General features: G+C 36.6%; 2 protein-coding genes across 3 annotated transcripts in view; one reads left to right on the top strand and one right to left on the bottom strand.

The window, feature by feature from the left end:
* LOC126369807 (uncharacterized) overlaps positions 1–22,183 on the bottom strand; it is a 192,400-nt gene that overhangs the window by 79,997 nt on the left and 90,220 nt on the right. The window lies entirely within an intron of this gene.
* On the top strand, positions 5,207–11,322 carry LOC126369643 (putative transporter svop-1). Of its 2 annotated transcripts, none has more exons than XM_050014178.1 (10): positions 5,207–5,521; positions 6,202–6,363; positions 6,881–7,043; positions 7,389–7,510; positions 7,946–8,187; positions 8,480–8,646; positions 8,813–8,930; positions 9,544–9,833; positions 10,133–10,260; positions 11,230–11,322. In XM_050014178.1, exons 1-10 carry the CDS (start codon positions 5,458–5,460, stop codon positions 11,307–11,309), a joined length of 1,536 nt encoding a protein of 511 aa, XP_049870135.1. In that variant the 5' UTR covers positions 5,207–5,457; the 3' UTR covers positions 11,310–11,322. The 2 variants fall into 2 exon arrangements, with proteins under 2 accessions (XP_049870135.1, XP_049870136.1); XM_050014179.1 differs by having other exon boundaries at positions 5,207–5,414.

Below are 22,183 nucleotides of genomic sequence, written 5' to 3' on the forward strand. Positions count from 1 at the left end.
TGTGTACTGTAACTAATAAAGCAATTTGAATAGTTAGTTACCGTTCGGAACAAGCTGTTGAGTTTGCAGGTGGTCAGGAGCGGATCCAGCATTTATGCCAGGGGGGGGGAGGTCATCAGATCACAGACAACCTATCTCCGTAGAGAATTAGGTGACACTGCAGTGGCCAGTTGATATCAGTTACCAGAATACCCGGTAAGAGCCCACAGCGGCCCCCATTCGTCCAGGCAAGTAGTTAATGCCATTTCTGGCAAATGTGCAATAAGTCATGTCAAAAAATAAGTTACAAGAATGTAATAATGAAAGAGATACACACCAGACACCAGGGTTGATGAGGTTGGTAATCCACCTCTCAACCCACACGGTAGAAGAGAATGAAAGAGATTATATTACCATAACCTAATTATCATCAGCCCTGTCTGCATCTCCGAAGGTACACCTCCACCTCGTATGTAATAGCCTGCCATGTAACTCAAGCGTTCACCGAACATGTCTATCACGGATTTTGAAAGACTAAAATTTTTAAATAAAAGTAATCGTTATTTTCCTCATTTTTCATTGTCCTCGCTGTAAGCAATAATCTTTTTAACACAATGTCCCGATGTCAACTGGATACTATCATGAATGAAAGGTCAATGACCAATCATCAGTGTCCGTGAAAGTGTTAAAATACATATTCATTAAGCATTGTCGCAGACCAGGCATCTAGCGAAAATTGAGCTATTTTGGTTACAAAACTGGATTTAATTTCATACCTGAAATTACCCCAAGTCCGCTGTTGTTAAACCCTATCTGAAAAGCTTGGAAAGTAGTGCGGTATCGTGTACATGCGAGCGAGAAATTAATAAAACTTTTATCCAACGAAGTAATAAATTTAATTAAAATTTCACCACGTGACACGCAACTTTTTAAACTTGTTACCTGTACTTTAGTTTTAATTATATTTTTTAGTTAATGGTTTTATTTTTGTGAACGACACAAATGGTCTCATGTACCTAGGTCGGTACACTAATATCTAAGGACTATTTGGACCTAAATTATAGAATTAGGTATAATGTATACAACGGAAATTGTCCACTCCCCATCAGCGGCTGAGCTAAGTTTACCTCACCCCTCTCAGTTTTATTTTGGTCTACAATCGTATGGGCGTCATACGTCACAGATGCGCCTGTACGACAACATCAATGTGTAGTGTCTGTGTAAAACGAGGTTTTTTGTATGAAGTGTTTGTGATGTGCCTAAATTCTAGGCAAATATTTTGAATGTCTTTAAATTAAATAACGTCGGAAAATTTACTGTTACATACTATGTGTTTGTTGCTGGCCGTGAGATAGTTTTTGGTTGATTATTCGAATTCTCATATTTTGAATTATTTGAAAGGATTCGGTTATTTTTGCGGACAGATAGAAACCGACGACCGAGGCTGAACACACACATTTTCTCTATTATACCTCTCTCTATATATAGGAATATAAATTGTTCCTTTGTTCTTACATAAAGTCTTTGCTTTTTGATACGTACCGATCTCTTATTTTATCTGAGTATGTGCCAACCATACTAAATTATTAGGTAGGTACACCTTGAATCCCTACACACATAATTACACCCGTCACAATACATACACAAACAATCCACATAGACACTTCCGCTACTGAATAATAGTCATGTTCAATATCATATAGCTACCCGCTATACGAGTAAAACCCAGTCATATTATCATCACATTTAATGAGACTTACAGTTCAATTTGTCAAACAAGTTAATGTGACATTGGCAAGTGTATATGTCCATATGAGTGTACAAGTCTACTCCCATCGATCTGAGGGGGTAAGGAATATACTCCATTTCATTACTCCACTACGAGAATGTAGTGTTAGCGACATCTATTGCCAATACCAGCTAACTTCCGCGGTTGCACTACAAATAGGTTAAGATTACATTATTCTACCTTGAATAAATTAATTATGTCCGTTGATTATTTTTGGCATGTATAACACATTGATTTAGAACCATTTCGTGCTTTTACTTTTTTGTTTACGACGAGTATAAAAAGCGGCCATGTTGAATTTGATTCCACATTTGAAGGAGACACATTAAAAAGAAATCCTGACTGCCATATCCTGACTGTTCTTAACAGCACATAATTTACATTATTATGCCCGTTTGCTTCGACTATGTTTGTGTTTGCGGGTCTATAAGTCGTTTTTAGATACACTAAACCAAAAGCACACAAGATATTCTCATATAATATACGTGAAGCATTATACAGGGTGTTAGTACACTGTACCGAAACTGAGGGGATGATTCAGCTCATGATTCTGAGTTAATATCAATGTTCCGTCGGAAAAATATGGAACTGATCTTATTTAAAATACATTATTATGAGCCTGTACATATATTAACCATTATTTTTATCAAAATAATTATGCAGCTGTAGGTAGTTATTCTTCCATCTGATGTAACCGAAATAAATAATATATCATCTCTTTATTTCGTTTGTTTTATTTCAACGGAAGATTATTCATATCTCTAGTATTAGTATGTTTAATGTATTTAATTTATTTTAATTTTATTTTAATCCCTTTAAAAGTCATAAGATATTAAAGTCACGACGTTCACCTTTTCAAAATGTCGTGGCTGACATCTCATTATATTTGGATCAAAATTGTTTTATTCTTTTTTTAATTTAGAGGTGTTAATGTATTTGTATTATCATAACAATTTTCCTTGTGAAAAAGGTGGTTTGGAAGAAATTTATACCTGTGCTATAAATGGGTTCTTGTTGTGCCTTTCTGTGTCTTTCATTTCATGTTGTGTGTCATCTGTGTTTAATAAAGAAAAGTAGTGTTTTGTTTTCTAATGGTTTCCGAATTTAAGGGATTAATTTAAATTGAGAAGGGAAAAAACGTTTTAGCCGCAAACTGTATGTTGATTTACAACTGCGAGTAGGTACCATTCCTTTGTTTACTTTTTTGGGCTGATATTACTAAACCATGACATCATCACATATGTGTTTTAGCAAGGTCAAGCTTATGACTAGATATTATGATGTGATTAGGTACACCATAATGTCTGTGTTTTTTTTAGGTTTTTGTTTATATTGTAAATGGGCAGATGTGTGACAAACCAACTTTTTGATCATGATTTGATTCACAGATAGATCTTTAGTTACTGTAATATAATACTTAGGTAGAGCTGTTTTGATGTTTTTGCAATTGGGATATTTATTTGACAAGATAGACTAAAAGAAAGCCAATTACAGGCTATTTTGACAGTTCCCAGTCTAGCATAGAATTATCAACCCAGCATAACAGCAAGTACGAAATATTACATTTATAATAAGAAGGATAATAGGATTACGAAAGCGATATAATATAAGGCGACGGTTATTGGTAAGGCTGGCAGAAGAAGACCTAGAAAGACCTACATTGACCAAATTGGAGATGTTCTTAAAAAAGGTTTAGTTCGATCTACTCTGCACCGACGTGCGTGTTTAAAACGATTAATGAAAGAAAGAAAGAAAGAAAGAAAGAAAGAAAGAAAGAAAGAAAGAAAGAAAGAAAGAAAGAAAGAAAGAAAGAAAGAAAGAAAGAAAGAAAGAAAGAAAGAAAGAAAGAAAGAAAGAAAGAAAGAAAGAAAGAAAGAAAGAAAGAAAGAAAGTATTTATTATTAGAGGACGCCACAGTAACAATACAAACACAGAATGAATGTGAGGGAAGCAAGAGAAGTACGCCAGGATCGAAGCAAATGGAATTCCATAGCCTCTGCTTACCCCGGTGGGTCTTGGTGTTCTTTTTTGTGTATTTATTTCCGTGTGGTTTCTGTCCTGTGTTGAATGTAATGTACCTGTCTGTCTGTGTCTGTGGTGTCCGGGAGTAATAAATGTTTCTTTTTTTCTTTCTTTTTATCTATCTTTCTTTCTTTCTTTAAATAGACGTGATATTTATGTATGAAAATACTAAATATAATACTCCGGAAGAAGTAGAAGTGAATATAATCCACCGTGTGATAAGTTACTTGTTCATATTTGTGTTCACATTTTGAAATGTTGCTCTTTGTAAGGTAGGTAAGTAGTAGTGTATATAAAATTTAAATATCAAACAGACATATTTTGTAAGATCATTCAAATGTCAATTATGAGTGAGAATCCAGATAGTTTCTCCAGAATAGGTCCGTGAGAATAGGTCAAGGTACCATACGTGCATACCAGTCTAGGTCTTTTTATATCTATCTCTGGGGTCGGTATGGTGGTATTTACACCAATTAAATTGTTATAGAAAGTATAATTTAGACATAAATATATTATATTTCTTCATACTGATATGATAACACGAATAAATTTGCAGCAGACAGATAGATCTTTGTTCTTATCTTTTCAATTTATGGTGATTATACATACTATAGGGTGTACGACAGATATGTTTTTTTTTATAATTATATTATTTTACCCGTAAACAGTGTACGTACATACTACGTTAATATCGAGATTAGCGTACTTTGCAAAAGAGCATAAGTGGGAGAACACAAAGGTTGAGAATTCGAGTGAAAACCCTCTGAGCTTCCCGTTCGTCTGTTCAAATAAAGAATGTTACTGCTATAAATCTACCATAAGTATATAACATAAACATAGCTGAGAAAAACATAGTACATGTAAAAAAAGTCGGCCAAGTGCGAACCCCGACTCGCGCACCGAGAGTTCCGATTTGCCACATTGCCGTAAATCTGAAAATAAATTAGGGTCAGAATGCTCATCAAAACGAATCAAACAAGCCCAAATTCGCAGGTCGTGCGTCATTTTAATGTCACACGGACAGACTGACGGACAAGAAAGTAATCCTATCTAGTTTTTCTTGTTGAGGTTTGGAACCCTAAAAAAGATATTCCATCCCCCTGCCCTTATCACACTCAAAAAAAAGACAAAAAAAAGAATTGTACCATATGATATTATTATTATATTAGCTTTTCACCCGCGATTCCTTCCACATGAACTTCGATTAATCCATCCATAAACAATATAAAAAGTAAACTAATCTATTTCTATACGAAATTTCATCAAAATCGGTTCTGCGGTTTGAGCAAGAAATGTAAGAAACAGACAAAGTTACTTTCTCATTTATAATATTAGTAGGTATTCAATTCCTCACATCCTGTATATTATTGCAATATTATTGTGCAATCATAAATTACGAGTGAATATTTCTACCACTGCAGTACTCAGCATCAAATACTCTAGATGCAAATCATAATATTGTATATTTAACTCGATAATTCTGTAATTGTACAAAGAAATTGTGAAAATGAGTGTTCAAATGAAATAAGTTAATCCTCATCCTATCGTGTGGGTTGTGAGGTGGAATACCAGCCTCAGCAACCGTGGTGTCAGGGTTATTATTGAGCCGCCAACGGCCCAATAGGTTAATATTACTTATTATTGAACTAACATTAACTTTATTAACGATGGATGTATTGAAAGACTCATCACCACGTAAATGTAGTTTTGAGGAGGCATTAGATGTAACAGGTAAGTTAAAAAATATTTCAATCAAAAGCATACATAACACGTAAAATGTTTGATTGAGGGGTGGGACATGCGAACGTGACATCGTAATGGAAACTTTGAGGGATGATTGAGCCCATGATTCTGAGTTGATATCAAGTGGAATTTTGCGTCGCAAAAGTATGGAACTTTTTTTTTCTGTAGCCTAATTAATGTCCCACTGCTGGGCAAAGGCCTCCCACTTCCCTTTCCAACCCTCCCTGTCTTGGGCATCGTTCCGCCAGGTGTGCCAGAAGGCGTCTAGCCCGTCCCTCCACCGTCGTCGTGGTCTACCTCGACGTCGACGACCCTGTGGGGACCAATCAGTTGTAATTTTGGTCCACTTTTCCGGATGCATACGGCAGACATGTCCCACCCATTCCCACTTCAGTTTAGCGGATTTTTCTCCAACATCTGCCACTTGAGTTCTGGAGCGCAGCGTCGTGTTTCTAATGCGATCGATCAGTTTAACACCTAACATACTGCGCTCCATAGCTCGCTGGCAAACCTTGATTCTGGATCTTAAAATACTTAATTAAAATAAAACCCAAAAAAAATATGAATTGTCTGTCAGGAAATTCCACTTGATATCAATGCAGAATCATGGTCTGAGTCATCCCCATCAGTATTCGTTACGATGTCACTAAACCCTGTATATTACACAGGTTTCGGAAAATATAATATGGCCATGCTGATATCCTGCTGTCTGATCATCCTGGCGATGTACCTTGATATATTTGCACTGTCGGTGGTCTTGCCGGCAGCAGCATGTGACTTCGGACTGACGACCAGTCAGCAGGGTGCTATGTCTGCAATGCCTTTGATGGGTAAGTTTTAGAGGTTATTCATTTTCATCATAGTACTCATGACGATAAATTAACGCGAAAGCCTTAGTCGACTTCTTTGATGCTTGGGAAAGCGGCATGGAACTTCCCAAGATTTTTCTTACGGCAGTGTAGCCTCATACTGAGTAATTCTAATCTCTCTGTTCTATCGTGTGGGTTGTGAGGTGAATTACCAACCTCATCAACCCTGGTGTCAGGGTTATTATTGAGCCGCCAAAGGCCCCTAACATGGCTCATGTAACGACTACTTACTTACATCAATAAGTAACTGGGACCAACGGCTTAACACGTCTTCCGAAACACGGATCATCTTACTTTTTGGACAATCAGCCTGTAATGTCCTAACCAAACTAGGGATCACAAAGTGATTTTTGTGATATGTCCCCACCGGGATTCGAACCTGGGTCCTCCGGATCGTGAGCCCAACGCTCAACCACTGGACCATAGAGGCCGTTCTAATTGTACTGTCATTGTCAAAATGCAAATTTTCCTGTCGCAGGTGTTATGGTATCATCATACGCATGGGGACTTTGTGTGGATACAATAGGTCGAAGGAAGACACTATTAATAGCCATGCCAATTGGAATACTACTAAATATAGCCACGAGTGTCGCTTCCAGTTTTGCTTATTTGGCAACATTGAAGTTTTTATCCGCTACTTTGTAAGTATTTACTTCCTGACATTGTAAATGGAAATTGATATGGCTTTTATTTATTTCAACGGGATGTTCTATATTTGTTTAGTTTTTAAACAAGAGTAATAAGTTTTTTTTTTCTGTGTAATATTAATATTATGTTTATAGAATGTTATGGTGAATGCTACAGGTGACTAACTAGAACATTATATCTGTTTTCTTCTTTCAAAATTATAACTTCATTTATTCAACGTAATTATCAAAGATAAACTTGTTGACGATCAGAAAAAATATTTTTGATTGTACGTTATGTCACAGCAACGTGACTGTTGTGAGTTTAGATGATAATAATATGAATTCATGTGATTCCAGTACATCATCAGCGAACGCAGCAGCATTCGTGCTGTTGGGTGAGAGCGCGTCGAGACGTTACCGTAGTCGCTGCATGTTCCTCATGGCGAGTGCTACCATGTGCAGCCAACTGATAATTTGCGGTAAGGCCTTATACTTACACACCAGCAGAGCTAACAGCTGATGATGATATTCACCGCTCTGTCCACAACAAGTCAACAGAAGATGTCATTATTAAGTTTATAATTATAATCAAACAAAGCTGACACTGAATTTGAAGTCTTCTGCTTTCATCTAGGTCAATGACCAACCTCAACAGCCTAGGCTTATTAAAATATTTGTTAAATATATTGTAATTGAAATATATGAAGCGTTTTGAAAAGCAGAGAAAATAAGGCGTGAGTACAGTGCAATATGATGTACCCACTTTAGGACTCTGTCGCACTAACATATTTGACATTTAGTGAGACTTACAGTTCAATTTGCCAAAAAAGTTAATGTGACATGGTACCAAAGTGTATACATATTAATGCTCGTCACCGTACGTGTGCATTATGTTTCACATTACCGTTTTACAGCGATCGCTCTCCCAGTCTTCAGCGCCAGGTTTTCGATACCGATATCCTGGTTGAACATGGAGTACCGACCTTGGCATCTTCTGTTGCTGATGATCAGCTTGCCAGGAGTCTTTGGAGTAGTAGGTATAGCGGTGTTATGTGAAAGTCCAAAGTTTCTTCTGAGCAAAGGACAAGAGAAGAACGCTTTAAAAGCATTAAAATGTATTTACATATGGAATACCAGGTCAAAGGGTGATTTCCCTGTAAGTTAATCAATGATTTTATTATATTCACAATGTGAGGTCTATTTTATGTAATAAAAGAGGAGCATAATAAATTAAAAAGATCAATCATTATTGTTTAATCATTAATTATATACTTAAATCCAGAATTTAAAGATGCAGTATTTAAATAATCAGAAGGCCTACATTTTAAAAGGACTCTTTTGACGTGGCTTATTATAGATTCGCTTCAGATGGCATTTAACTACTTCTCCAACCGGGCAAAAAAGGACTCCAGCCGACTTTAAAATTTAAATTGGACTTTCTATTGCAGGTCACAGCACTGTATCTAGATGATACTGTAGCATCTACGGACACAAAACAAAACGATAAAGTTTCGTTTATTCGAAAGATGTGGGATCAAACAGCTCCTCTATTCAAGCCTCCTCTACTCAAAAATTCTGCTGTTGTTTACTATTTGCTTCTGTGTGCTTATATGACGTAAGTCATAAGACTCAAATGTGAAATACAATACTTTTCTAAGTATCTGACTATATTCTTTCGATGCCATTAATTATAGCTTACTGTGTGTTACATCATGCGCTGATAAAGTCAATCTGATATAGACTTTCAAACAGGCTTTTAAGTATTTATTTTATTGTTTCAGGTCGACTGGTTTTACGATGTGGATACCTACCATAGCAAACGCATATTTCAGCAGTAACGACAGTTCAGGGAAAACTTTTTGCGAAGTTGCGAGCACTGCCGCCAGACCCAAACACAATGTTAGTTCGTTGTTTAATTGTTTAATTAGTGCCGACTTTCAAAAAGGAAATTAAGCTAATACAAAGAAGCAACTGAACCTGTATGGGGCTGAATTTCTCTTCGCGGGTTGGAAGTTCAGACAGGCAGTCGTTTCTGTAAAAAACCAGACTTGTCAAATCTTCCGATTACTTAAGCGGACCTCGTGAAAACGGGATAACGCTATGGAGATGATGATGATGATAAAGTTGCAACTGTGTTTGACCCTTAAATACAAAACTGGACTGCATCAAGAATATTTCAATTTTGAGATATGAATCAATCAATAAAACACGCAAACGTAAATTATAAAGTTAAGAAAAAAATCTAGTAGATCGATAAATTGTATACTTACTCCAAAGTAAGCACGGAGAAATTCTAAATTCCAACTAAGTACGGAGATCCAAGTGCACATATTATTTCAATTTTATTTGAACCTACTTTCTCAGTACAATACTACTACAACTTCATTTACTTACCTATATTTATATCATTATGTAAGGCTAAATATATGGGGTACACAAAATAAAGATTAGGTAATTAGAAAGAATTTAACTTTTAACGACGACTCCAACTAACCTAACAATTTATTTTCAGGCAAGTGTCGACTGCAACAATGTGATTCCTTCCTTAACGCTTTATGCCGTTATGGTCTACTCCGGAGGAGCCGCCGGAGCAAATGTCCTTCTCTCGTTTATCGTTAAACCCTTTGGAAAGAAAAGGACGACGCTATTGACCTTCTTCATCTCGACAGTTTGCGGCATTTTGTTGTTCTTCGTGAAGATACCACTCTTGAGCATCGCGTTGTTTTATGCGTTTTTGTACGTGGCGGTCATTTTGGGAAATGCCAATACATACTTAGTGGAGCTGAATCCTACTTATTTAAGGTTGGTTTCATTTGAAGTTATTTTGGTAATAGGTGAATCAGAATTGGTTAACACCATGCATGAAATAGAAGCCAATATTGTTGTCAATGTTTCTAAGCCGCCTAACAGTCGAAAATTGACAAATGGTTAAGTTAATTAAATATTTTTTTCTAATAAATAATTTTCCCAATTATATATTTGATTCGTAGAAACCGAACTCTTAATCAATGATGTTGGGTAAAAAGGGGAAAATGTCTCGGGCCAGATTGGTGCAATGTAATCAATACGACTACTGATGAAATAATGTACATTATTTACAGAGGTATGGCAACTTGCTTGTCGGTGATAGTGGCGCGAGGATTTGGCTTCATGAGCGTTCAGCTGATCGCTACGGTCCTCGCTGATCACTGTACTCTTATGCTGGTTGGATATGTCGCATTGGTTTTCTGTTAGTATAGACACTTCATATTTATATTTTGTGTTTTACATATTTGCACACGCTAGCAACATCGTAAGCGCCGAATAGTTTTGTTTGTGGGGTCAGTTCAGGCGGCACGGCAACCGTGTCGCGCGCGGCACTTATTATATCGAGCACTTTGACCAAATAGCCGTACGACGTGTACCCACGTAGATAGTATTCGCTGCGTCTATTGGTCGAAACCCTCGATATAAGTCGCGCGGCGCGGTTGCTGCGCAGAACCTGCTGATTGTTGTTGACACACGACTCACGACCCTTCCGGTAGGCGCATGTGTTATTGACGTACGTTGACGCACGATAAAATATAGTTTTCATACAAACATTGAAGTATGAATAGAAAAACTGACTGGCAGGCTGACTTATTGTACAGTCAGCCCGCCAGTTGCCAATCCTCATTCCAAACCTCTTTGGCTAAATTGTTAAGATTTTTAAAAGGTTTCCTTTTATAATAACTACTTACAATAAGATGGGGTTATAGAAAGTCACCCATCTAAAGAAATAAAGTTGTAGGAAATTAAAGATGCTCACATAAATATTCGTTGTCGCGTGTGTCACACTATGAATCGCTTATCAGGAGCAATTGTAGACAGAAATACGAAAGGAAATCCCAAGATTGCGCGGGCGAGCACGTCATTTTTCTTTACTAGAAAATATCGAAGTGAAAATATGTATGTAGAATTAATTCTGTTTCATCCGACAACTTCACTGATTGATTTTCCGCAAAAAATTGCTGAAAATCCAATTAGAATTTCATGGAGATTCCTATCCAACTTAGTCTGAAAAGAATCCTTTAGTTTTCAGGAAAACACAGGCCATGGGTACCAATGCCTTTTACGTGTCATATCCTAGCTTCGTTTTTGATACATAACCCACGCCACACACTACCAGTGTAGAGCAAAAGACCCTTAATTCTAATCTAAAACATATTTTCTTTTCCAGCTGGATTTCTAGCGGCCATGTTTTTACCCTCAGATTGTAAAATGGATGACAGCAGCAATGTAAACCTAAGTCCTAAATAAATATTAACTATCAGAGCAGTCACTTTATTTACATTTCAGTATACATTTTGCGTAAGCTTTGTTTATATATTAAGCAAACTTGCTAATTCAGCGGGGCTAGAGTCCGAAAAGGGATTTGCAAATTTTGTTAGGATAAAAGATATATTTTATTTCAACAGAGTGGGTAGATTTTAATGGTTTACAAATAAAATATAAATAAAATTTTGTGCAGCTTTGTTGTCGGAGAATAGTTTTTCTAAAAGGATTTCTCTAGTCGAATAAAGTAAAATAGGGTAAAGTGTGCCTATCACCAGTAATATTACATTTTATTCGGAATATTGTTTCTTGTAACTTTATTCTTTTACTTTGGTGCAATAAATATATTAAAGTATATTTGAAATGAATTATCTGTTTTATATAAATACTAGTTGTATGTCAGGAACATAAAGGGAAAACATGGAGTATTTCATATCATATAAATAGGGAAGGGACCAAAGTTTTTAAAAATAATTCTCCTTTTAATCACCGAAACAGCCCCACAGCTTTTCGCAGACCTTTCAACCAAACCTCGTTATAATCTGCTGAGCTGACTTCACAACCTCATCCCCATTCCGAAATGTGTACCTTTACTTAATGTAATCCATTCCGGGACAATTCACGTATTTAAAAGAATCCATTTTATCAATTTACAGGTATTCGAATTAAATTTAGGATGTAATAGATTAGATTAGATTCATTTATTTCACATTTAGTTATACAACACATTTTAGACACAATATAAAACGGTAACAACATAAATATGATCGTCGAAAATGATAATAAAATAATGTCAACAAAAAATTAACCCAAATAATTAACAAAGTAGATTTTTACGCTTAAATAGTATTGGGTAAATCTGGGTCCAAGTACGTATTACTACAATAATAATAATGATATACAATAATAATCTGCAATAGTCCTACACGAGCCGGGGATTGTCTTTGGGTGCACTCCCATAGTGCATACAGGCCTGTTGGTGTCACACCACATTTAGATTAAATTGTCTTAAAGGGCCTCTACGTGTTGGCTTCGGCCCCACGCACGCCTTGCAAAAGTCCGGGACTCTATAGTCCTAAGATATGGAAACGACATACAATAGCTTCACCCACACCTTCTTAAAAGGACTCCATAGGCCTGAGATATGGAAACGAAATACAAATAATAATGATGATTTTAGGTAAGTACTTTGTGTTGTGGTTCTAAGCTTTTATTTAAATATTTAAAGTTTAGAAGAAGTATTATTGTTGTAAGAAGGAATTAAAAGCCTCTGGACTTTGAAATGTCTTCTTTTTATATCAAAGGTTTTTGCGTGGGAATACTGCCTCAATATATGTGCTCGATATGACCTAATATGTTAAGCAAAAGTACACGTTTCTCTTCCTAGTGTTTCAAGACTCGGTCACGAATGGTCACGATGTGCATTTCAAATGATCTTTCTTGTGACCATTACGTCATTAATTGGATTTATACATGTATTCAATAAATACGTGACACAACGTTGTCATACTATGAGGCGCGCCTAGATTTGCGACAATAATAATGTAATTATTGAGTATGTTTAATTCAATGAGTGGCTGGCTTTGACTTTACAGCCTACGCAGTGAAGTGCCGTTCCCGGAAATGTTCCTAAAGTGTAAAAACTTGTAAAAACTTTTTAATAGTAGGGCTGCTTTTTTTCTAAAATAGGTCAAAATTAAATCAAATCAAATATTCTTTATTGTACACGCACACATTAAAAAAGATAACAGCACAATTATATTTTCTTGTACTCTGCTACTGTCTGCCTAAAGGTTAGGTAATAAAGCTATTTTTTTTGCAGGGAATGTTCCCACGGCACATGCCTGGTGGTACTACAGTGTAACTACAGTTACAAAGCTGGCACTTATAATGAATATCCTAATATATGACATAATATACGATGAACCGTGTTCGATGACAGATCAAAAGGTAGGACAGAGAGGGCACAATATTTTTGTCGACTTTTACAACATACTTAATCGGGAAAATTAACGGTATTACCGATTGAATATGTAAAAAAAAATAATCAATCAACCAACTGACTAAAGATAATACCAGAATTAAATTATTGGCCGCACTATGAAAGAAGCCCACGGATTTTAATGATCATAATAAATACCTTACGTTTATGAAGAATCTGGCGTCATCTTCCGTTTCGATTATCATTACTTAGTCTTCATTTGGTAATAAGACATTTTATGTTTAGTTTTTACAGCCCGGAAGAAACATAATAAAACAATGTGTTTTAATGACGGTTTGATCATCTCAGGTACAGTACGAAACCTTGAGATAGGCCCTTCTCCTATTATCTGAATGACATCGGCTTTTGACTTTTTAAACTTCGTCGTGCAACATAGCATCTACCTCATTAGATATAATATCAACTCACGAATCACAATCGTGAGCAAATAATGATCATTTCCTAAGATCATATATCTCTTGTGAAATCATTTGCATCGCATGACGTCACAATGACAATTAATGATTCTAATCAATGATTTTCTAGTTCGTGATTTATTTGTGCTGTCGACGAGCCAGTATTTCTTACATTAACAAGCGTAGGTATTAGTCAGACTTTGTTTTTATGTTCGCGTGTAATTTTTACACAACAGATTTACCTACATGTATTCAAACGAAACAAAAATCAAGATAGAAGGAAAGAGAGGGAGACCACGAAAAGCTTTCGTAAACACGTAGAAAAAAATGTAGAGAAGGCGAATAATGTCTTATAAAGAAGTCAAAGGAATGGCCTTTGATAGGCAAGAACGAAGAATACTACACCGACAAGAGAGTGGATCTTAATGATGATGATTCAATCAAAAAGGTGCGCTCGTATGTGAGGGTGAGCGTTTGTGTGTGTGTGTCTGTCTGTGTGTGTGTGTGTGTGTGTGTGTTTAACCCCCAGGTGCTTGATGAAGAACCTGGTTGAAGATTATAGACAGTGACTTACGAGTAATAAAGGAGCTGTTTTAACAGTCCTAATAAATGATAACTTGGTTAATATCCTATCAGCTCGTACGAAGCGTTTCACTTCCTCGTTTCTAAATATGAACAGCTAAGATCTAGAATTCTCTGCCAGCGAACCTGTTTCCCGTTAAGTACAATCTGGGCGTCTTCGAGGAAAGAGTCAATGGGCAATTTCTAAGTAAGCATATCGTCACTTACCACCGTCAAATCATCACTTACCATCAGGCATGATTGTGGTCAAATGCTTCCCTATCTCATGCATAAAAAGAGAAAAAGGGTACTGACCGTGGGTTTTTTATTCTATATTATTATAGAGCGTTTTTTTTTTTAAACAGAATATGCCACCCTCATAGTTCTTACAATATTATAGATTTAATATTCGTTTCTCCGCTACCTTAAAAAAAAAAACCATAAAAAAAAACCAAAAAGTGCCATAGCGTCGTCCGAAGTAGGGGAGGCCAAGACACTATTACATATACCAACCTCGCAGTTGTAATTGATTGACATGAAAAAATTATATCTCTCAGCCTCATTCCGAACGCACTCCATTATTACATGATAAGCATCTTCTATGGCATCACATTCGCTACAGTTAGGTGATGGTGCCTTTTTCATAAGGAAAGCCAAAGAAATAATTGACCGTGGGTACTACGAACTATTTAATAAATATCAAAAGTCAAAGTGAATTGGAGTTCATCAGGCAACGATTGATATCAAACACAGGCACGTGAGCCCAATTCAGTGTTCTGATGACATCCAATTATTCCACATTGATCGAAATTGTTACTACCATGGTGCGGATATTGTAACTTCGGCGGTTTTTAATTAAAATTCATTGGAGCAGAAACATTCGTAATCGAAAATCTATTGTTGGTTCAAATGTTTTATTGGATAAAGCTTATATTACATATGATAAAGCTATTTGATCATATATTGTATGGTATGCTATAACATTTTTGAGGCGAGTGTTCTGTACGGGGGTTCTTCATGGAGAGCCATTTAATATTAGATTAGATAAATATATAAAATTAATACTTACATATATAGACACTAATATACATAAATACTTATATAACTATGAACTTAAATATACATTTTATTAATAAACAAATAATATAATTAAATAAATAATTATATTTTATTTACTTACAATACCAAATATATTACTTACATAGAGATAAATAGTGTTCCTTTAACTCTTCAATTGAAAATGTTACAATTGACATTCCTAGCAATTCAGGCAGACAAAAAATATTTTTATGTTAGTTTGATAACTCTATTTCTTCATTTACGATAATTGTAATGAAAAGACAGCGCTTATGATATACCTGATATAAAATTAAGTTTGTGTTTATTAAGTATGATTAAAAGGAATTGATAGAAGAAAGTTATAGCGCAAGTTGTACTGTCATAAAAATATAACTGTAAAAACTAAAACCCGAGTACAGAAAATTCACGCTTTAAAAAGTATGCAACAAGAAAATAGGTATATTTCTTTGAAATTCTTCCGAATAATGATGTTTAGGTGATAGCCTGGAATAGAATTTGTCATAATATAATCACTAACTGACATACCTCTTCACCATGCAAGAAGATAATCTCAATGAATGATCCAGAATTACAATTATGACTAATGATTAGAATCAACATGAATCACCTACTTAATTTTAATCGCTTAATACTAAGAAGTTGTACAAATCGTGCATATCCTATGACAATAGGCATGATGAACAATGATAAATGTGTGCAAACATTTCGCCGAATGGAATAACCCAAGGGGTATTCGAGTAAAGCAATTTCTATATTCTGTGACAGATAGAATCCTATCTTATAATTGGCTAAAATATCAACGAATTTATAGGAGTTGTCAGTTTCAACCAATCGCAGGATAGGATTTCTAATCGTCAATATACGTAGAAACTTGAGTTACACGATTAGGCGTTCATCAATAAACGCTTAAAAAGAGTGAGTGGAATAAATATTCTAAATTTCGAATATATATTTTTTTACTGTGGCAGTGTATGTGGTGGCATTAGCATCGTAGCAAGGGCTGTGATTTCCAAAGTGCCTGACATTTATCCGCGCTTCGGCCAACGTTAACAAATGTTTGTTCACTACTTTGACATTCCGTCGACGATTGCACGGACAATGTGCACGTTGTTACTAGTGAATCACATAGCTGGAATCAGGGAAACTTTGCGCCATATAATGTGATATCTTCTTCTCAGTCCGCTGAAACTTTTCATCTAAGTCGAGCGGAGAAGATGTATCAAAGCAACGAAATTGGTTCTTTGCATTTTGTCGCTTGATAAAAAACATAGAGCCACAAGTAATCAAAAACCAGCAGGGGTAATTTGCGCCACGTGATAAAATATCGATCGTATCAAGATTTTCTTGAAATCGATAAGTTTTTTTTTTCCCCAACTTGCGTATCGGTTGATTTTGTTCGTATTTAGACAGAACGACATGACTTATTTGGGTTCACATATTAGCACGAATCGACAAAACGACGTAATTATATCGTCAGAATCTATAAAAGACCGTGACAACATTTTACCACATTGCGCAGAAGGCCTAAGATAGGTATGATGAACCTTATGGTGACAAGGAATCAGCCTATCACCCATAACATTAGTCCATTATATTAGAAATTACACAGTCCCTTTGTCGGGTTTTACGACATGCCCATGAAGACAAGCAATTGAAAATGTTTCACGTTTTTTATCGCTTCCAAAACAGCATAAAAGCTTTATTTTATTTTGAGTTCTGTTTATTTGTTTTAGTTTTATTTTAATTTTATTTGTTTTGTTTCATATTTTTCTAATATTTTTGTTATGTAACTGTTTTGTTAATGGTGTAAATAAATTCCTTTTTTCACATTCTAAAACCTCAAATATTTACAAAAATTGAGCCTAATTATTGTTAAGATAAATTACATTTATTTAGTGTTCGCATAGTTTGAGCATTATGCGGCTGCCACAAACAACACTGCAACGTCAAAGCAAGTATTTCGGACATTCTAACATTTATGGTTATTATGTGGACAAAGGATTCCTCTGGCTTTGTGCTTCAGTACTTACATTTACTTTTGGTGACACGATGACATGGATTATTTACTCATAATTTGGATGAAATATTTGTAATCGTTAGTAACGGCCTCCATGGTCCAGTGGTTTGAGCGTTGGGCTCACGATCCAGAGGTCCCGGGTTCAAATCTCGGTGGAGACATATCACAAAAATCTCTTTGTGATCCCTAGCTTGGCTAGGACATTACAGGCTGATCACCTGATTGTCCAAAAGTAAGATGATCCGTGCTTCGGAAGGCACGTTATGCTGTTGGTCCCGGTTACTACTTATTGATGTAAGTAAGTAGTCGTTACATGAGTCATATCTGGGGCCTTGGCGGCTCAATAATAACCTTGACACGAAGGTTGATGGGGTTGGTAATCCACCTCAAAACCCACACGATAGAAGAAGTATGACAAAGCATAGGTAAGCACATATTTACACACAAATAAATACAGGCAAATACTTTTTTCTGGTATGTGTATGTGTGTGACTGTGTTTTTTAATTAAACGTTTTATTTGGGAAATTACTTAATAATGAAACCATTATTAAGTAATTGCCCCAATTACCTTATTCCCGCAGTTTCCACGACAGTTTAATTTTGCTATCATTTAGTTAGTATCGTCTTTATGAAGAACACTAAAATTTTAAATGCCACTTTATTTCAAGTACGCTTTATTAACCCGTACAAATGCCTAAAATATTTAGTGTAAGTACTTAAGTAGGTCTAGGGTTGCGAACTTGTATGTTTATCTTCCAGGATCGTTAATACTGAATCGTATAGATACTTAAAATCAGAAACATACGTACCTGCTTAATTATATTAGTGTTATGGACTTACCTAAAACCAAAAACTTGTGATTTATAAATAAAAATAAAATAACTAAGCAACTCAAAAATAACCTTGCCGCCTTGACACCAGTATTGCTGAGGACGGTCATGGACCTCTTTACACAAATTATAGAGAGTATAAAACTGGTTTTTAGTAAACATACAAAAAAGAGTTATCATCTTTGGTTTCAACTTTATTGCACTTTCATACTTTACAGGTGACAACCCTAGAATCTAATGACCTTCAAGCGAAAATGACGTAGGTAAACTTAGCTCAAGGCGACTTGTAATAGACTGACCTAAACTAAACTGCGGTGTTTACATTAATATTCGCTTAAATAATAAACCAGAAACATATAAAATAAGTATACTGTACATATATATAGTATTAACTAGATTTCGCGTGGTTCGCTCGCAGCAAGCTGCTCGCGTGTCCTGTATTAGTTCGAAGCTTTGTATGGCGGCCATCTTGTTTTCGTGAAATCAAAAAAGTTCTAGGTGCTATAGTTTTGCCAGGCCGTAGGGTGACCCCTGATGCGGAGCAGTTTTCCAAGATGACGTTCCGATCACACCCCAATACATCATTTTTACCTCGTGAGACATTTTCTGGAAAAACAAAAATTTGTATGGCGGCCATCTTGTTTTTCGGCCATTTTGTTTTTTTTTTCACTGGCGATAAAATTTGACCAAGACTTTAATAGGCTTCGTCAAAACAAAAAAGTTCCAGGTGCGATAGTTTCGCCAGGCTGTAGGGTGTCTCCCTGATGCGGAGCAGCTTATGAAGATCGAAAAGTATTTCCATACTCAACATGATGTTTCGATCACATTCCTCATACATCATTTTTACCCCCGAGGCATTTTCGGGAAAAACGAAAATTTTGTATGGCGGCCATCTTGTTTTACCGCCATTTTAGTTTTTTTTCACCGGAGATTGAATTTGACCAAGATTTAAATAGATTTCGTGAAAACAAAAAAGTTCCAGGTGCGATAGGTTTGCCAGGCCGTAGGGTGTCTCCCTGATGCGGAGCAGTTTCTGAAGATGGAGAAGTATTTCCAAACTCACCAAGACGTTCCGATTACAACCCCATACACAGTTTTTACCAACGAAACATTTTCTGGAAAAACAAACTTTTGTATGGCGGCCATCTTGTTTTTCCGCCTTTTTGATTTTTTTTCACCCACGATAAAATTTGACCAAGATTTAAATAGGTTTCGTGAAAAAAGAATCATTCTATGTGCGATAGTTGCGCCAGGCCGTAGGGTCTCTCCCTGATGCGGAGCAGTTTTTCAAGATCTGGAAGTTTTCCCATACTCACCGGGAGGTCCCGATCACACCCCCCATACATCATTTTGACCCCCCGACGCTCCTTCTGGGAGAACAACTATGTCAGTCAGTCAGTCAGTCAGTCAGTGAGTCAGTACATGGGTTTGTAGCTATATATAATATAACTAGATGTCGCGTGGTTCGCTCGCAGCAAGCTGCTCGCGTGTCTTGTTTTCCCGCCATTTTTTTACCGCGATAGAATTTGACCAAGACTTGAATTGGTCTCGTGAAATCAAAAAAGTTCTAGGTGCTATGGTTTTGCCAGGCCGTAGGGTGACCCCTGATGCGGAGCAGTTTTCCAAGATGACGTTCCGATCACACCCCAATACATCATTTTCACCCCCGAGGCATTTTAATGAAAAACGAAAAATTTGTATGGCGGCCATCTTGTTTTTCGGCCATTTTTTTTTTTCACCGGCGATAAAATTTGACCACGATTTTATTAGGTTTGGTGAAAAAAGAATCGTTCCAGGAGCAATAGTTTTCCCAGGCCGTAGGGTGCCGCCCTGATGCGGAGCAGTTTTTGAAGGTCGGGAAGTATTTCCATACTCAATATGACATTTTGATCTCATCCCTCTTACATCATATTCACCCCGAGGCATTTTCGGGAAAAACGAAAATTTTGTATGGCGGCCATCTTGTTTTTCCGCCATTTTGTTTTTTTTTCACGAGCAATAAAATTTGACCAAGATTTAAATAGGTTTCGTGAAAATAAAAAAGTTCCAGGTGCTGTAGTTTCGCCAGGCCGTAGGGTGTCTCCCAGATGCGGAGCAGCTATCGAAAACCCAGACATACTTTTATACTCGACATGACGTTACGATCACACCCCCATACATAATTTTTACCACCGAGACATTTTCTGAAAAAACAAAATTTTGTATGGCGGCCATCTTGTTTTTCCGCCATTTTGGATTTTTTTCACCCACAATAGAATTTGACCAAGAAATAAATAGATTTTATGAAAGAAAAATTGGTTTAGGTACGATAGTTTTGCCAGGCCATAGGGTGCCGCCATGATGCGGAGCAGCTTTCCAAGATCGAGAAGTACATCCATACTCGACATGACGTTACGATCACACCCCCATACATAATTTTTACCACCGAGACATTTTCTGGAAAAACAAAATTTTGTATGGCGGCCATCTTGTTTTTCCGCCATTTTGATTTTTTTTCACCCACAATAGAATTTGACCAAGATTTTAATAGGTTTTGTGAAAAAAGAATCGTTCCAGGGGCGATAGTTTTTCCAGGCCGTGGGGTGTCTCCCTGATGCGGAGCAGTTTTCCAAGATCTGGAAGTTTTCCCATACTCACCGGAAGATCTTGATCACACCCCCCATACATCATTTTTACCCCCCGACACTCCTTCTGGGAGAACAACCCTGTCAGTGAGTCAGTCAGTCAGTCAGTCAGTCAGTACATGGGTTTGTAGCTATATATAATATAATAACTAGATGTCGCGTGGTTCGCTCGCAGCAAGCTGCTCGCGTGTTTTGTTTTCCCGCCATTTTTTTACCGCGATAGAATTTGACCAAGACTTGAATAGGTCTCGTGAAATCAAAAAAGTTCTAGAAGCTATAGTTTTGCCAGGCCGTAGGGTGACCCCTGATGCGGAGCAGTTTTCAAAGATGAGGTTCCGAACAAATCCCCCACACATAAATTTTACCCCCGAGGCATTTTCGGGAAAAACGAAAATTTTGTATGGCGGCCATCTTGTTTTTCGGCCATTTTGTTTTTTTTTCATCGGCGATAAAATTTGACCAAGACTTTAATAGGCTTCGTGAAAACAAAAAAGTTCCAGGTGTGATACTTTTGCCAGGCCGTAGGGTGTCTTCCTGATGCGGAGCAGTTTCTGAAGATAGAGAAGTATTTCCATACTCGACAAGACACTCCGATCACATTCCTATACATCATTTTTACCCCCGATGCATTTTCAGGAAAAACGAAAAATTTGTATGGCGGCCATCTTGAATTTCCACCATTTTGATTTTTTTTCAACGGTGATTGAATTTGACCAAGATTTAAATAGATTTCGTGAAAACAAAAAAGTTCCAGGTGCGATAGTTTTGCCAGGCCGTAGGGTGTCTCCCTGATGCGGAGCAGTTTTTCAAGATCGAGAAAAATTTCCATAGTCAACGGGATGTTCCGATAACAATCCCATACACAGTTTTTACCAACGAGACATTTTCTGGAAAAACAAAATTTTGTATGGCGGCCATCTTGTTTTTCCGCCATTTTGATTTTTTTTTCACCGGTGATTGAATTTGACCAGGAATTAAATAGGTTTCGTGAAAAAAAATTTGATCCAGCTATAATAGTTGCGCCAGGCCGTAGGGTCTCTCCCTGATGCGGAGCAGTTTTCCAAGATCTGGAAGTTTTCCCATACTCACCGGAAGATCTCGATCACACCCCCCATACATCATTTTTACCCCCCGACGCTCCTTCTGGGAGAACAACCCTGTCAGTGAGTCAGTGAGTCAGTGAGTCAGTGAGTCAATGGGTTTGTAGCTATATATAGTATAATAATAATAATAATAATAATAAACGCGTTATGTAAATAAGGTGGTTGTGTAAATAAATAATATCTGCCTTTGGAGTTTATTAATGTTTTATATAAAAATAACACATGCCCGTTATCCCCATACTTTCA

The sequence above is a fragment of the Pectinophora gossypiella genome, chromosome 9, assembly GCF_024362695.1.
Source record: "Pectinophora gossypiella chromosome 9, ilPecGoss1.1, whole genome shotgun sequence".
Taxonomy (NCBI): domain Eukaryota; kingdom Metazoa; phylum Arthropoda; class Insecta; order Lepidoptera; family Gelechiidae; genus Pectinophora; species Pectinophora gossypiella.